The sequence below is a fragment of the Capricornis sumatraensis genome, chromosome 14, assembly GCF_032405125.1.
Source record: "Capricornis sumatraensis isolate serow.1 chromosome 14, serow.2, whole genome shotgun sequence".
NCBI classification, from domain to species: Eukaryota; Metazoa; Chordata; class Mammalia; order Artiodactyla; family Bovidae; genus Capricornis; species Capricornis sumatraensis.
In genome coordinates this window covers 84,325,608-84,343,914 of record NC_091082.1, presented here as the reverse complement: position 1 = coordinate 84,343,914, position 18,307 = coordinate 84,325,608, and the positions used below count along the sequence as shown (strand labels likewise).

The 18,307-nt window shown below is 42.7% G+C and overlaps 1 protein-coding gene across 1 annotated transcript in view; it reads right to left on the bottom strand.

Moving 5' to 3' along the window:
- The window catches only part of NEK7 (NIMA related kinase 7), an 83,578-nt gene that overhangs the window by 17,428 nt on the left and 47,843 nt on the right, over positions 1 to 18,307 (bottom strand). Inside the window, exon 7 of the mRNA XM_068985889.1 lies at positions 3,321 to 3,415. Coding sequence (XP_068841990.1) covers positions 3,321 to 3,415 — 95 coding nt within the window. The remainder of the gene's footprint in view (positions 1 to 3,320; positions 3,416 to 18,307) is intronic.

The window sequence follows — 18,307 nt, the reverse complement described above, 5'->3', positions numbered from 1 at the left end:
TTAAGACCAGGTTCTAACCTGACATTTCAAGTGCGAGCAAGGACTGCGGTAAGCAGGGTTACAAACTCAAGATTCAATTGAGGATGTTCACCTCCTGTTCAAACCTCCTAAATCTCTGAACCGAGGCAGCACGACTACAACACGGAGTGCAAGGCTGCCCCCAAGTCAGTCACCCTTTTCTACATGTGCTAATAAGTTTGATTTTGGAAGGACAATGTGTACATTCCCCAGACAGGCCGGGCGTGCATGCAACACGCTGGGCCGAGCAGGGCTCCTTGGTGGGCGTCAGCGGGGATGGGACGAGCTGAAAATGGCTCTCATCTGTCGGAGCTGCAGCAGAGCTTAACTCCTTCCCGGCCTGGACCGTGGGGCTGGGGGATGTGGGCCCGCAGGGCCGCCTGCCAGCTCTTCACTGCAGCTCCTGCCAAATCATCTTTGGAAGAGGTGTTCCCCACCACGAGAAATCCCCAAACCAGGTGTGTGTCCCTAAATGTGTAAAATGCTCCATCCGAGAGGACATTTCCAGAAGAGCAGTTACAATAATAATCACGTCTTCTGTTAAGATACGAGGACACTCTGTGATAAAACAGAATCTTTTAAGATGCCCCCTTAAGAAAATAGACTGTGTGTAAACTATTGTCTCCTTGTGTTTGCAAAAACCCTAAGTAAATGTACGTGTGTTCGTTATCACGTGCCAAGAGCTCATTACGGTACTTTTGTCTCAATACTGCAGTGTTAAAAAAAAAAAAAAAAAAAAAAAACCTGAACGTCCCCTAAGGAGTTAAACAGGAATAGTATATTTTCATGCATCTCCTGCTTTGACAGATGAAAAATGTCAACTGTCCTGTTTTTATTTTCAAGCTTTTGCACTATTCATCTGGTTCATTAGTGCATCTCGATGCTGCCCCTGACAGCTGCTCGCCCTCTCCTCCCAGCAGCTGAATTTTTCAGGCTAATTTGATCCTCCACACTGAGACGATCGCTAGAATGATTGACTTGCTCCCTGACCTCCAGGGTCCGACTTCCCTGATTAGTATTCTGGGGGTGTCGGAGGGACGAGAGCCCACTGTCTGTCTTCGGGGCTGGTGGCAGCTCTCTCTTTTTTTTGAACTGTAAGCCACCAACCTACAACCCTGGAAGGATGCGATTGCTGCACTGAACAATAAAGGAAGTGTGTAAAACCTACTTTTCCATGTAAAGGTCCGTGTAGCAAAAGCACAGCATCTTGATTTTAATTAGTAAAGTCTACTTTGTTGCATATCAATTAAAACTGTACTGCCAGTTTTGTGTGTGCGTGTGTGTGTGTGTGTGTGTGTGTGTGTTTTGTGTGTGTGTTTCAGGAATATTTGAAAGTCTAATTTGCTGAGTTTAAATTACATTTTCAAAAAAGGGTTCCCACTCCTTCGTTGTGAATGGTAAATTCTTAGTGGGATACAATAAAATGTCTAGGAGATGCTATGACCAGTTTTCTTAAAGATAAACTTCTGGGCATTTTTATTGACATTATATTAGAAAGAGATACAACATCAAAGTAAATTAAATCCTTAGAAAAAATTCTAGTTCTTCCCAATGACTTGCATGGAACAACTGGGAAAATGCTCTGAGCTGAAAACTAATGTCAACATATTAAATGCTTTCACTCAAAATCATTCCCAACACATAATACGCATGAATGTAGGAACATCCAAAGAAATAATTTTTATTTTGGTGATCATTTCAAGTATACATAAAAATGGGACGCTGCCTCTCAAAGGCAAATTCATAATGTGAAGGATTATTTCAGTTCTGACATGGAAATCTTCTGGTCCTAAAAGAATTATGCAGACTTCTCAAATAACAACTGAACTTTTTCTTTTTCATTGCTAAATTTACTCTCCTTATTGGAAACCAATTTGCAGTTTACTTTGAGGTATATAAAGGGAAAATGTTGCTTTGATAACTTATTCGACTATGGCCTGAAAGAATCTAAGGTTGCCTAAATAGGTATAAAATATTTTAAAATGTACAAAGTGCCTTTTAAATTTTACAATAACAACATAGTCAAATCAGTGCAATACTGTACCAAATTATTAACAGAATATAATATTACTGAGCATAAACCTCTTTTAATCTCATGTGAACAGTGAATACAAACAAACATGTATTTTATACTATCACTAATTCATAACTTTTCTTAAAAAAAATTATCCCAGGAATATTATTTAAGAACATTTAAAAGCTCCTAAGTGGTTGTTATTTTAGTAGGAAGAACACAATAATCTCATGTTCCTTACATTAAGGAAGTCTGACCTTCAATCTGTAAACAATAATTAAAGATTATGACACACATTTTCAAAAACCTTCTGATGCTCTACTTCCAAGTAAAGGTGGAACAATTAAAATACATGATCTCATCATATTTTATTTAAGCCGAAAGACAGGAGACAGAAAATAGTAACAAATACACTGGTTTCTATCTATCCACTTTAGACTTCCTTTCTATTTCTTAAAATATGAAAAGGATTCCATGTATTATTTTCCTTCATCTCATTTTATTAAAAGAGTTACCAAGATGTAGGCTAATGTTTAGTGAACAGCACTGACTAGAAGCCCACATTCCGAAGAAAATTACCATTCAATTAAGGAAGTCCCTAGCTTAAGCCTTCTCTGACACCATTACTCTATAATGAGTATAAAACGTGTTCATAGCGTGCTTTCTTCTATTCACCCAAACTGTCACACTGCAATATTTGCTAGAGGACCTGTCTACATAATTCCATCTTTCCTTGATAAATTATCACCAGCAGAACAGTTGAGAGAATTTTCACCAAGCTTTACCAGTACAAAGTGTTACTCGCAGAAACTAAACTAATTGGTAACCTAGAATTTTCTCTTTATAAACTATCCTGAAAGCTGAATTACTCTACATAAAAGTTAAAAAAAAATTGATAAAGATATTTACCATGCTCTCATATTTTAAATCCATTCCATTGTTCTCTCTCCAGCTATGCATGGGCAAGTTGTTTTTTTTAAATAGATGTTCAAATGTATATTTTTATAAGTAAGATTATGGAGCAACATTATATTAACATAAAAAATTTAAGAAATTAAACTCTGATCAAAAGGAAACAATTTAGAGAAAATAAATGTGTAGAAATGTGTAGTTACTAAACTACATTATAAAACCAGTTACTAAGTCAGTGAATTAACTTCCTCATAATTAAAAAGCTAATTCTTAAACATCACCTAGAAAAAAAATAACTATATACTAAAAGGACAGGGGAAACACATTCCAGTAAGTAAAAGCACTTCAGTGTATGGAATTTATCAGCATTACCTACCTCATACAGTAGACAGCCAAGGGACCAGATGTCAGACTTGAAGTTGTACCCATTTTCGTGTATCCTCTCTGGAGACATGTAATAAGGTGTACCCACTGCAGAAAGAAACCAGACAGAACAAGAGGAGGGTAAAAATGAAGATGCAGCTGTGCTAAGAAATTACATCCAAAATTTTAGATTAAAATGTCATCAAAATAATTGATTAAGATCAGAAAACTATTCTGGGGCATACTCCAGAACGTTTACATTTCCTCTTTTCTCTCTGATCCTGAATAGCACATTCGCATCTGCCCCACATTAAAACGGGGGCGATGAGTGCTACTTGATTTTCTTTAATTCAGGTAGAGTCTTAGGAATTCTAACAAAATCTACTAAGTGGCTCACACTGGTTTCATTTCTTAATTTTTAACATGGCTTGTATGTCCCAAATAAGCATGACAATATAGTGATTTTAAAATAGATAGTAATAGACAACAATTGGTGTAGTGTGTATAAAGCATACCTAGCAACTTTTACAGAAACATCCCTTAGAATACTGTTGTGACTCTTAAAATTACAAATAATATAGTCACCAACCTTCAGTACCTTACTTAACTCCCACTTTAGAAAGAATAAAACAGAATTTTGTATATCAAAGGGCTATATAATAACATATGTGAAAAGCCACTGACATCTCTGGAAGAATGTCTCAGCCTGTTACTACTGAGACCTTTATAGACACAAGGTGCCCTGGATAATTTGGGGTTTGTTTCGATGTTAGCTTGTTTTGAATACTTTCTTTTTAATATATTTAATGTTTATTAAATGTCTTAAGTAAGACATTCACATTATATTTTCAAGGGCAGAAACATTTAAGTAAATTTTGAAGGGAGAATCTTAAATCTCAAACTTAGATGGCTATTATTTCACCCTCATTTTGCCTAAGGCTTTTTGCCAAATAGAAAATCGAAGTTTGAGAACAAAATTTAGAAATCTTACTTGCTTGAGGCAACAGCTACCAAACTGTGCTGCTACTCCCAGAGAAAAGCTTTCTCCCTCTTGCACCAATTTTTAAGAACTCTCTAGGAGTTCACAGTGAATCTCGTGAGTGTAACTCGGGATGCTCAACAGGGGTGTTCGGGCAGAGGCAACAAGGGTGGACCCAACAAAGTCAAGGCGCCGTGCTCAAACACATCCTCCTCCACAAGGACGGCGTTACACGGGCTGTGAGCGGAAACGACTCTGGGCTAAAAAGGGAAAACACCACGGAACCATCCCTGCAGAGGAAATCCTAGTGACACTGAAACCCCTTTTTCCTACTAATGGATGGCCCTAATCAGAATGGATGGAAGGGGAGGTATTCATAAAAATGAGGACATGAAAAAAGGAGTGTGCAAACAGGAGGATAAAAGGCACTGAAATAAAGTGACACATTTGGATGCTGTCAAAGGCAGACGTCAATGATTTAATTGCAGCATTTCCTGCGAAGACGAGTAAATTTGCCGATTCCCATCGGGAGGAGAAAAGGCAGACAGCCTGTGGAAACGGCTAGGTGTGAAGAACGTGCACTATCCTAGAGCCGGACACGCACTCGCTCCGCGCCTCCGGGAGCCGCGAGCCCTCTCGCCCGTCGTCTTCAGCAGCGACACCGACGGTGCTGACTGGACGCGCGCGGTCGACGGAGGCGGCGGGTGCGGCTCGGGTAACAAGCGGCTGTGCCTCAGCTCCCGGGCCCGGGGTGGAGGGCCGTGACCCGCAGAGACGGGCTCCCCGGAATCCACGGGGGCAGGCGACGGAAAACACTGAGGCGTGAAGGTTCAGGGTTTACCAGAAGCGAAGGTGATTAGCCCAGGGAAACCTGCTGATACCGCAGGGGTCTGAGGTGAATGTGCAGGATGGGTGCAGAAACGCTGGCCTTTGCCCTGGCATCACCCCTGGACCGCCGCACGGGGCCACGCGCCGCCGCCGGCCCACACGGCCAGGAGCAGGGAGGCCGGACGACGGCAAGGGCTCCAGGACACTGCACCTGAGACGGCGAAGAGCTCCAGGCACAGAGGAGTCGCTTCCGGGGCGCTGCGGGGGGTCACGGGCAACCGTTAGCCCGCAGCCCGCCGCGGCTTCCACTCGACGCCGGTCCTCCCGCGCGTCGGAAGGAGCCAACTCCGCCTATCAGCGACCGGGAGAACCGCACCTCCCCAGGACGCCGCCTCCGTCCGTTCTGTGTCCTGCCCCCATCTCAGCGGAAATCTGAGCGGGCCACCCGCCTCGCTGAGCGACCCCTCAGGACCGGGGCGACGTCGGCAGTGAGGAGGAAGGTGCCACGGGCGCACCCAGCGCCGAGAGGGGGGCGCTGCTCTCCGCCAGGCGCCCTGTCTGACACCGACCTGGGCACAGGCGGGGTCCCTGCCCAGCAAGGACCCACCCTCGCCCCCTCCACCTGACAGGGAGCCCGCAGAATTCAAGCACTAGGAGAAGGTGAGATGCGTTGAATCTCCATGTTTCAAACTTAATGAATATATGATTATTTCCTTAAAACCCTTCTTAAAAAAAAATCCCGACAGCTCTGCTGCCTCCAGCATGTGGGGAGGGAGACTCCCTGACAGCTGTCCAAGGGGGAGGTGCGGAGGGACGTGAGGGGACGCTCCAGCGCCCCCGCGACACGCTGAGCGCGGAGGAGCCTCGGAGGGCGGGACGGCGCACTGTCCTTCCACCGCGGGGGCGCCCGCGCCACGGGAAGGGAAGTCACCACAGCACGTACTTGGGTCATTTCAGCCTCCCGACGTGAGAAGTGAGGAACGGATGACACCACCATAAAAGACGGAAAGGCCGAGACCAGACAAAAATTGTTAAAGAAATGAAAATGCTATCTGACCTTTCTTTACAACATAGTAAGTCATTCAAATATATATATTTTAAAAGTTTTCATTATGTTAATTGACTTATTCTAGCTATATGAGAAGAGTTGTACACGGAAAGCACTCTATTAACAATAAATACGTTCGAAAATGTATCCCTGTACAAATGAGGACTAATGCTCACAAGTTCTACAATATGTTGAGAGCCAAAGAATTCTGTTAAACTATTACAGAATATATGACTAAAATAGTTAATAACTTACATTTCATCAGAATAAGTTATATACAGAATTTTCCCAATAGTTTAGCTAAACATTTAGCACTGCCATTGCTCCAAAGACTTGAATGAGAAAAAATGATGGAACCACTGAAACGTCTTATTATACGGTTAGATCTGGGCTGCTATTTTTCTGTTTTGTTTAAGGGAGGGAAGGAAAAACCAGAGGTCAGGAAATTCGTTTCACACCTTTGCCACGAGCTAGCCAGGACCTCTAAAGTTCTCTTTCTACTCACCTCATCTGTAAGATGCAGTGATGAGGAAGATGAGCTCATTTCTGAGATCCCTTTGCTCTAAATTCTGTAGCACTCTTAAAAACCCTACAAATGCCCACAGGAAAAGTGACATGGAGAAAAGTAATATATTCCTATTTTAAACTATCACCTAGGACAGCTAAGTAGGGTACAAACAAGTAAAGTCAGTTTAGAAATGTTGCTTCTTAGAATAAACTGCAGAAAAGAAAGCTTTGAACATTCCTTGTTGGGAAAACTGAAAGGACACAACTCATCTTAAACATCAATCTGATTTAAACATGCATGCGCACCCTCCCACACACACAACTTCAGGGAATAGGAATTAACTTTCATTTTTTCCTTCATACTCGTATGTCAACCCAGAAATTATGTTGGCAGACTTCATGGAGAGAGGCCAAATTTACTTAATTTGGAGTATTATCTCATGTCAGTACAGAATGTCTCAGTAGTAGATCAACATTTCTTCTATGAAAGACATTTATTAAATAAATTTTTCTTCTTTACAGTGTAACTGATAGCATTTAAAACCCAGATAATTTTACAGTTACTGTTTCTCTGTCCAGGCACTGTGTTAAATGGATCACATGTATTATCTTGCTGAGCTTTCAACAATGTTTATCAAGCCCCCCTGCAATGTTCAGGGTGCTGGCGAGACAGAAAAAAGCAGGCCAAGCCCCTCGTAGGGCTCACTGGCTAGAGAAATGAGGTCCATTTCATGAGATATTCCCACTATTATCTTGTAGAGAAGACAAATAAGGAAGTCAGGTAATCTGCCAAAGGTGACAAAGCCAGTAAGGTACGGACCTAGAATCCAGCCAGGTCGTCCTGTCCATTGCATTTTAACAGTTATTTTGTTGAAAGTGACCACTGTGAAACATGACTGGGGAAAAAAAATCTGAATCTTTCCAAATTAAGAAGCAGAGAACTCTTCTGCAAGTCTCAGCATGTACACATGAAAGGCCACAGGTGAGGGTCAGGGATCAGTGCTTCTCTGCAGCTCCTCTGCTTCAAATAAATACTTGTGATGGTAGTTGAGAGGTTAACCATGCACAGTTTACAATTAGATAACAGCTTCCTTCCAGTGTGATGATTTAAGTCAAGAAAGGACTGAAAGTTAAAAATAAACCAGTGCAAGTAGCCTTCAATACTGACCAAGCATAGGCTGTCTTTACGGCTCCATCCACACTGAACTGGAGGGAGACCAGCCAAGGAAAGCCCACAGAGAGGTGCTAGGGAAGGTGTGGGAATAACAGGCAAGTGACCACAGGTGGCACTTGGCACCAGAAATGAAACTGCTTTCATGCCTGGTTTAAGAACACTAATTTTCTAAGTTGCAATCGGAGGATGTATCACACCCAGAAATAGTGTGGGGAACATGAATTGTACACTCAAGAGACCCCAGTGTGAAAATTCTGAGGCTGGCTGAACGGCAGCCATGCGTTTACCCTGCTGGCAACATCACAAAATCAGAGAACCATTGTCTCATTCTGAATAGCAAAGAGGAGTTCAAACAATCCTGTACCACAAACAACAACGACATCACAATTGCCCCCAAGTGGTTTCAGATATTTGTCCAGCATGAGGACCAGTCTCAGAGCATTGTAGCCAGTGCTTTGTAAAAACCCCTTCCATCCTCAGGAGGTGCAGCAAGCATATATAATAACTAAATCACACATGTACAAGCAAAAAGAAAACTCTCCACTTTGCTCTTCTGGGAGACATTAAGAAAGCAAGTAAAATGCCATATTAGAACATGATGAAGCCTTCCCCCCCCCCCCCTTTTTACTAGAACAAGCAGTGAGACAGGAAACACTTCACTATATATAATAAATGCAACTTTGGTGCAAATGGATTTGCCTGAATAACAGATAACTACTCTTAATTATTTATATATACCTTTGGAGTACATAATGTGGTTGTATTTCATGGCAGTTTAATTTCTCTAAGTTTTGTTAAAATTACTTTCATCTCTTATATACACTAAAGTATATGATGTACTCTAAAGTACAAAGGGGAGACACCCCCTGAGAATTAAATAATTTGTAAATAATTTAGAAAAACAGAACTGCTAATAAATTAATAGTAATGCTAGAAAACAACTTTGTTGCTAGAAACGTTTATTATGACAAGTGTGGTATTTTCTCCCTTGAAAGTAAACATGTATCACCAATAAAGGTCTATAATAAAAAAAAAAAAGGTGAAATTTTAACGCTTAAACATCTGCCTAAAAAACAAAGCACTTAATTTCAGTAGTATAAACATCGATTGAAGCTTCTGACCAAAACCATGTCACCTCATCGGGCTTTAGGGGGAAGACTGTCAAGTGGACTAAACCAGGGAGCAGGCAGATCTTCATCCCTGGGGTTACACCCATGTGCATCATGTTACATGGAAAAATAACTTTGCAGGTGGAAGGTGATGGACCTGAAAACGGAGACCACCCGGGACTGTCTATGCCATGTGCAAGGGTCTACACCTGCCATGCTGGCTGTGAAGATGGAGCAAGGAGGTGGAGGTCATGCCCACAAAGGCTGCTTCTAGGAGCTGACATGCATGCTCAGGTGACTCGGCAAAGGGACAGGGTCCTTGGTCCTGCAAGACCAAATACCTGGCTTCTCCCCACAACCTGGAGAAGTCTCTTCTTTAAACTCCAGAAAAGAGCAATTCCATAGATGCCTTGATGGCAGCCTAGGGAGAGCAATGCTGGAATTCTGACCCACAGAACTGTAAAAGCCGTACAGTTCTGTTAAGCCACTACATTTGTGGGAATTTGTTAGGGCAGCAATAGGAATCTGACACAAATGCGCTAACGATTCACACACCACCTGGGCCAAGTCCACGTGCTGAGTCAGCTGCAGGCCAAGAACCCGCCAGGCGCTGGGAGAGACGGAAAAGCTTGTGACCTGAAGCATCCATGACCTCTGCAAGCTCACTGGACAGTCTGGGGATGGGATCAGTTCGGTCTTTGAGGGTTTTTTTTGGGGGGGTGGGGCACGGAGGGAGAAGCCAGTATTTTACAATAAGACAAATGAAAGGATAAAATGATGATCTTGTATAATTTAAAAGCACACTGGTTGTTCACTGACTGCTAAGGACCCTAAACCAGGTAATCACAACCGCTTTAAAGACTCGAATTGGAGACAGAGAAGAGAAACCAAGTCACATGCTACATGGAACTCAGTTCACAGTTAATGTTTGAAGCTTGGTAAAAATAATTTTTATTATAAATGTTTTAAATTTGCCAAAATAAGGTTCCCATCATGTGTATGAAGCACAAGCTGGAATCAAGATTGCTGGGAGAAATATCAATAGCCTGAGATATGTAGATGACACCACCCTTATGGCAGAAAGTGAAGAAGGACTAAAGAGTCCCTTGATCAAAGAGGAGAGTGAAAACGCTGGCTTAAAACTCCAAATTCAAAAAACTAAGATCATGGCATCTGGTCCCATCACTTCATGGCAAATAGATGGGGAAACAGTGGAAACAGTGACAGACTTTATTTCTTTGGGCTCCAAAATCAGTGCAGATGGTGACTGCAGCCATGAAATGAAAAGATGCCTGTTCTTTGGAAGAAAAGTTATGACCAACCTAGATAGCACATTAAAAACCTAGACAACATATTACTTTGCCAACAAAAGTCCATCTAGTCAAAGCTATGCTTTTTCCAGTAGTCATATATGGATGTGAGAACTGGACTATAAAGAAAGCTGAGCACCAAAGAATTGATGCTTTTGAACTGTGGTGTTGGAGAAGACTCTTTAGAGTCCTTTGGATAGCAAGGAGATCCAACCAGTCCATCCTAAAGGAAATCAGTCCTGAATATTCATTGGAAGGACTGATGCTAAAGCTGAAACTTCAATACTTTGGCCACCTGATGCAAAGAACTGACTCATTGGAAAAGACCCTGATGCTGGGAAAGATTGAAGGTGGGAGGAGAAGGGGACGACAGAGGATGAGATGGTTGGATGGCATCACCAACTCAATGGACATGAGTTTGAGTAAACTCCAGGAGTTGGTGATGGACAGGGAGGCCTGTAGTCCATGGGGTTGCAAACAGTCAGATATGACTGAGCGACTGAACTGATCATGTGTATGTCCAGTATTTCTAGGAGGGAAAATCACAGATTTACTGATAAGAGAAAACTCACCAGGGATCAAGACTCTCATGAATTATTCTGGATTTTAAAATAATCCCTCTGCTCAGAATCACCTAATTCAGAATGATGGACACGCCCCAAAGCCATGTATGGTTCCCTCCTCCTTCCCTACCACCATACAATCCCATCGAGAGAGCGAAGTACTCTTCAGGTACAATAGCTACAAATATGTCACAAAAATAAACAAGCAGAAAAAGAGGACAAATCATACCAAAAAAAAAAAAAAAAACCCCAAGGTGTTTTTCCTCTAGCTCACGGTCCTCACTGCTTCTGGTTCTCCTCTTCCTGGACACACAGGGGAATTAAGATGGGCATGGACACGAGACTTGTTTTAGCCAATAAAACATGAATGGGAATCAACCTGTGTTACATTCAAGCAGAAAGATTTAACTGAGAGCCAGTAAGTCAATTCTTTGTGATCTCTTCCCCTTGTGAAGATTATACAAGACGGAAACCCCTGAGATGCCAAGTGACCATGTGGAGGCAGGGCGGCTGCCTGGGCCCACAGTGGACTCTGGATAACCACAGAAATAATATGCTTCAGTGCTGACTGCTGTTGCTTCCCACAGCATGCTCTAACCTGTGCTCTGTGACGGATTTAGTTAAATCCACCCTCTGATGCCCAGCCCGCCTCTAATTCATTCACTCAGGAGGTACTGAGCATATGTCCTCTACTATACACTTGGGACACAGGAGGTACGAACCCAAACCACGGAGACCCCGGTCCTCATGAAGATACATGGGGTGAGGGAGGAAGAAGGAAAGGACTAGGCATACTGAGTGAGTCACACACCGTGTTCCAAGGTAAGAAGTCTAAGAAAAACAGGAAAAAACAAAAACACGATAAGGATCAGGAATTCTAGGGGGTGGTGTGTCAGGGGCAGCAGATTCATTATTAAATAGAGTGAGCTCAGGGATCGCCACCCGACCCCCACACTACGTGACGGGACAGAGGAGAAGAGGCGCCTTCAAACTGCTTGCAAATATCAAACTGCTGTGCCCATCTTCACTGCCACAATGGCTGCTGGTACTGAGGAGCAAAAGAGGACTCCTCTGGGTCAGTATCACAGGAAAGACGGGTAGTTCGATATGGCTTGAATAATAATCATATATTTTTTTAAATCATATATTTGGATTATTTTAAAATAATCCAAGGTGACAAGAGAAAATGCACACCTTGACTGCCATGTTCCTACTTCACAGGTTTTAGTTTCCAGTCTCGAAGGGGTGCTTCCCTGGAAATGTCAGCCCCAGCTGCGGGTCGACATGAGGATACACAGAAAGACCTCCGGATCCTGCTTGCTTCTGAGGCTTGGGCACGGAGAACAGGCAAGTGCAGGGCAGGCACAAACAGTGCTCCCCCTGAGGCTCCTCAGCTGCGTGCAGAGTGGGATAAGGTGACCGCAGGTGGAGGTGAGGGGCGAGTCCGGGACCCGGCAGCGTCAGGGCCATGCCACCAGGCCCCGATGCAGCGCGCCCGCAGGCCGGGCAGGGGAGCACCTCACTGCCTCCTGCGTGCACAGCCCGCCCACCCCTGGGCCTCAGGCGCCTGGACTCTGGAAGGCGAAGAGTTTGCACCCACGACTCGCGCCTAACCCCGGGCCTCAGGGAGCCCAAAGACTGTGAAGTGAGCAGGACAGTCAAATACGTGAGTCCCGCCCTCACAAGCACCAGCAGCTCCGTGAATGACTGAGTCCTGTCTGACCACCCGAACTGGCCCGGCCAGCAGACTGCCTAACAGGAGCCAGAAAAACAGGACTCGGTCCTCAAGTAAATGGAACAGCACGGAAGTACTGTAAACACAGACTAGTGTTTTCCAAATTGCAGGTTATAACCCATTAATGAGTTGTGAAATCAATTTACTGGATTGCAAATAGCATTATTTTTAGTAACACAAAATAGAAGAGACTGTATCAGGAGGAACCACGGTTGTAACAGGGAATTTCCACTTCAGTTTTGTGCAGTGAGGTTTCCGTGGGGTCATGGTGCAGCTGGGGTGTGGGGGGCAGGAGCGCACTATCGGGAAATCTGGGAGCCCCTTATCCAGAGAGCTTGACTCAAGGGGGAGACGTGCCCTCCTCATAAAATTAGATATACACACACACACACACAACTCATTTTCCAACAAGTCTTACATCTGTACAGTTGGTAAACAACAGGAAAGAACAGAGTGAAGTTTATATATGGGGACATACATATTCCAACGAGGAGTATCCCAGCCACACCCTCTGTCGAACTGCATTCAAAAGCACTAAATGAAGACCTGACTTAGCTAAGTCCATGGAGAAAAGGAAAGGGGAAGCGGACACAAACCAAAGCACCCTGAGCTCAGAGCACACACAGCCTGGCGCGCGCCGGGCTGGCGAGCAAAAAGACGTTAGACTGCTCAGCTCTGTGAAGCACGTGCTGCGGGGCCGTCGCAGAGCCACAGAAGAGGCGGTCAGCACAGGGGAGCCCCCGAGGAGAGCAGACCACACTGGGCGTGCTGACTGCGAGGACAGGGGAAGGTCACGGCTGGGTCCTCATGCCAGCTGCAGGGCTGGCCCCTGAGCTTGGAGGAAGGGGCGAGCCACTCCCACGTGTGGCTGAGGCCCCCATCCCGCAAACCTGCAGAAGCGCCCGCCCTGCTGCAGCCCCTTATCTGAACCGCCCCCGGTCAGCCTGGGATGTCACTCCCTGGGCCTCTCTGTACCCTCTCATCCGCGTTCAGATGCCACCTCCTGGCAGGGGCTGTGCCATTTCTAAAATACTCCCCCTGCTGGTCACTCCATGTGCAGGCTAACAAACCCTGTTGGTTCTTCGTCTGTTATTCATCTATTTATTTCCTCCCACCGCAAGGTGAGAACCATCAAGAGGAGGGCTTGCCTTGTTCAGGCTACGTACCCAGAGCCTGGAATGGCACCCATTTTTTCTGAATGGATCGGTTCAGCTGTTTCAAGAGGAGAAATAAATTGCTCGTAACCTCCCTCTCTGCTTCCCCTTTTCCTGTCTCCTCACCACCATCACGGTCACAAAGGCAACTCAGCATTTATGCAGTACACCACAGTGCTCAGAAAGCAAGTTTACCTCCATTTCATGGCTAGGGGCTGGTGAACACAGCACAGTTACTACCCACATTTCTACTCATAGAAACCTGGAAACTGAACCTGAGAAAAGGAAATAAATGGCCTGATCAAGGTCCTACAGCACAGCGGGCAGATCAATCCAGAAATGTACCATCCTCTACAAACGTCCTTCTGTTCCACACTCATAACAAGGCAAGAAGAAAAGCGTGGCAGACATCATGGAGGAAGGCGTGTAGCCAAGGAGGGGAGCAGGCCAGAGGACACCACCCCCAGAGGACCCCAAATGCCGAGCCAAGGGCTTTTCATGGTAGTCCTTAGGCCATAGAGAACAGGTGAAGATTTGGAGGAAGTAAGATAATCAGATAATGTCTTTAAAGAAAGAGATTTTCTCTGCTGGGAATATGGTAACCAGAATGGATTAAAAAGGAATATTACAAACACAGAAGGATCTTTTCCTAGTCCAAACAGGAAGTGCTTACAGTGTGAGGAGGACAGAAAAGAAAGTGGAGAGGCTGGGAGAGGGTGTGTATGGTGGGGGCAGAAATAAACTTAAGGCTTCTGAGATTTTCTTTTTTTTCCTCCACTTTTGAAGATCTGGACATGATCTGAACATCCAGCAACATCATCTTTGGTATGTAATTTTTAACCCCAAATTTAAGGAATTATTATTGCTCCATGCTGACGTACTTTTAAGTTAAAAACTTGGTTCTGAAAACTGGCTGGAAACATGACTGTCTATACAACCTTATCTGCTACAGAAAATGTGACAGAACCAGAGATTTTACTGCAGGTTGACACGTTATCATGGAATTAAATGATACATATTAGAGATAGAAACTGGAGAGACAACTAAAAAATTCAAATAATCTCTTAAGGATTATTAAATACAAAAAACTTTGGTAGTGTTCCTTATAATGATTAAGTCAAAATAAGTGAAAGTAAGTGAAAAAAATTTGATATTTGAAAAAAAGACATTTTGGAATAAACAAAATATAAATGCATAATTATAAGATGTTTCTAGAAATCCTTGGTATTTCTGTCCTATTGACTTAAATTCCTGGAAGAAAATCTCCTTTACAAAATTAAATGAAATTTAGCTCCAGAATAGAATTCATTCAAACTAAACTTACTCGAATTTTCTTTTATGAACATACAGATCTCTTTTATTTGTAGTTTCATAATATTTAGACCTGAACTGTGAGTAAATCGGAGAAGCCAATGGCACCCCACTCCAGTACTCTTGCCTGGAAAATCCCATGGACGGAGGAGCCTGGTAGGTGGCAGTCCATGGGATCACGAAGAGTTGGACACGACTGAGCGACTTTACTTTCACTTTTCACTCTCCTGCATTGAGAAGGAAATGGCAACCCACTCCAGTATTCTTGCCTAGAGAATCCCAGGGATGGGGGAGCCTGGTGGGCTGCCATCTATGGGGTCACACAGAGTCGGACACGAGTGAATCGACTTAGCAGCAGCAGTGAATAAATCATGCCCTACAGATTTACTTCTCAGCAAAAGCAGAAAAAAAAATCAACATACAATAAAATAGAGTTTATCAAATTTTCTGTGAGCAAAATAAATTTATATAGGTGACCACATTTTCAAGTACTTTTTGGAACCAATTCTTAGAAGCAATCTTTTATTTTTAGTTTTTTAAACAGAAGTACAGTTGCTTTATAACAGGTGTACAACATAGTGATTCAGTATTTTTATAGATTATACTCCACCTAAAGTTATTACAAAATAATGGCTAAATTTTCCTGTGCTGTATCATATATCCTTAGTATTTATTTTTAAAACACTCTTTCAAATTTGCTCTTAAAAACAAAAGTGTAAGTCAATAACACAGGAGGGCAATAATTTTTTAAAAGCAAAAATTAAGGTCAACTTGTCAACAAATGTAAGTCTGTGTCACAATTTCTATCCTTGTTATTTTATACATATTCTTTGTTAGCAAAGAATTTTTCCTGATCCTTCTACATGATTTTTATTGGGTCCAAACACCTTGTTGGGCTAGAGTTCAAACTTTAATTCTTGATATTCAACGTACTTTGCTTACTGAACTTCAGTTTCAAACCATCAAAATTTCTACTTCACAGAAAAGACAGGCAGAAATACAAGATGCTTTCTTATGTTAAGAATACTTTCTCAAAATAACATGGAAAACAAAAATACTTGGGAAAGAAATTATTTTCCTATTGATTCATTCATCGAACCAATCAGTCTCATTGCTACTTCCTCACTGGCTGTGCCTCAGCATGTTTTATGATTATGGGCATCCCCAATTCATGTGTGTGTGTGTGTGTGTGTGTGTGTGTGTGTGTGTGTGTATGTGTGTGTGTGTGTGTACACGTGTACACACATATAAAACTACATACAACTACATGACCCTAAGTGAATTGGTTTAGATAAAAACTGACATTCAGTTCAGTTCAGTCTCTCAGTCGTGTCTGACTCTTTGCGACCCCATGAATCGCAGCATGCCAGGCCTCCCTGTCCATCACCAACTCCCGGACTTCACTCAGATTCACGTCCATCGAGTCAGTGATGCCCATCCAGCCATCTCATCCTAGCAATTCTTAATTATTCAGTCTATTAAAATTTTGCTCTCTATAATCACATAATTTGGAATAATACATCGCCTAAACCTAGAGATGCACGTACATTTGTAAGCCCCATTGAGAACATCTGTAAGAAGCAGTGGCAGGCAAGCTAACGGAGCGCACTTCCAAAACTGGTTTCACATAATAGTGCTGGGTCTTCAGGGTCAGGCAACTACAGCATGTACAGAGTGACAGCTCGCGAAACAGCATGTACACGGTACACACGTGTGCAGGAACACACGCACACATGTGCAGAGCGACAGCCTGCAAGCGGCATGTACACAGTACACATGCCTGTGCGAGAGCTAAGGGCACGTGCAGTTGTGCATGCTCGCGTGCGCGTGTGTGTGTAATGATGACCAAGCATTTTTAAGTATAATAGATTACTGACAGAGTGCTGTTAGGACATTCCATTCAGGTGAGTAACAAAGTCAACATGGGTTATCTTGCCTAAGGGCCAGTGGCACTGGCTTGGAACAGTCTGAGTTTTTCTTCACAGAAGTCCTCTACTGTTTGCATGGTAAGAATTGGAACTTCCAAATAAAACTTGATTCAAGTGCTATGCAAATTCATGCAGTTTTCATGGAATTTTATATCAAATTTCCCTATCCCCCTCAAAATTGCAATGTTCTATGAAAATAAATATGAAGTGAAAGAACTAAAGCAGTACTACTCAGTATCAGTTGAAATTTTATTTTCTTAAAGTACTAAACAAAACTGAAACTCTGTGTGGCGGAAAAAGTATTATCTGCCCACAACTCCTGAATCTAGGGTCCAATGCTCTGTCATCCACCAAATATTGACTATATGCCACACACCATCCCGGATGCAGAAGAATCAAGCGACAGGTTCAAGGTCTCACAGAGCCTCAGCAACAAACGTCAGAAAACTTTAAAAATGTCTAGTCACCTAATTTGGCTCGTTTTATTATTTTGTCATTTAGTGAAACTCATTCCTCATTAGACCGTTTAATTTTTATTTCTCACTTAATAACTTAATTTTAAAAAATCAATTGTTTTCAATGACATTATGACAGCAAAGATGAGGCATCATTAAATTAAAGCCAAATTATTTTTATCTTAATTCTTATTTGATGGTTACCATTTTGTCAAAGTCTTATGTTATAAGGAAACTATGACTTGAAAACTTTTAGGAGAAACTATCATTCCCTTTAAGTTATTCAGTCTAAAAATAATTTCTTCCCAGTAATTGCTATGTTAACGGAAAACCAGTTTACATTAAGGTACTGTTGGACTAGCTACATTCAGTTCTGTTTTAGGTACAAAGGAGACTGGTATGTTATCAGCTCTAGAATCAATAAATTACAAGTGTCTTCTACTTGTACTTTTACACTTTAGGGGAGTATTTCCTCCTGAGCCACAAATCATCTGTAGGTCCCCCCTCGAGTAATCACAACCATGTATGCTACTTTAATAAATTTGCAAACTACTCTAACATTTTTAAATGGTAAGGTGAGGTCTTCAAGATACAGTTTATTCTTCATACTATCTTAATATTATCAAACATAAAATAAAAGGGAAGGTCCATGGTAACAGTTAAAACTAGATTTTTTCACTGGCATTTTCTTTTACTAAGTGACTGCCTGATGGTCAAAGAGAAGTGTCCAAGTGTCATATGAATGGACACATTATACCTGATAGGTTTCAGCTCAGGACCTAAGGATTTTTAAAATATTGATAGTATTTAGACGATAAGAGCTGGCATATAATTCGTATGTCCCTTATATTTTAATCACGTGGGTGGGGTGGAGGGAAGCAGACAGATAACTGAAATTA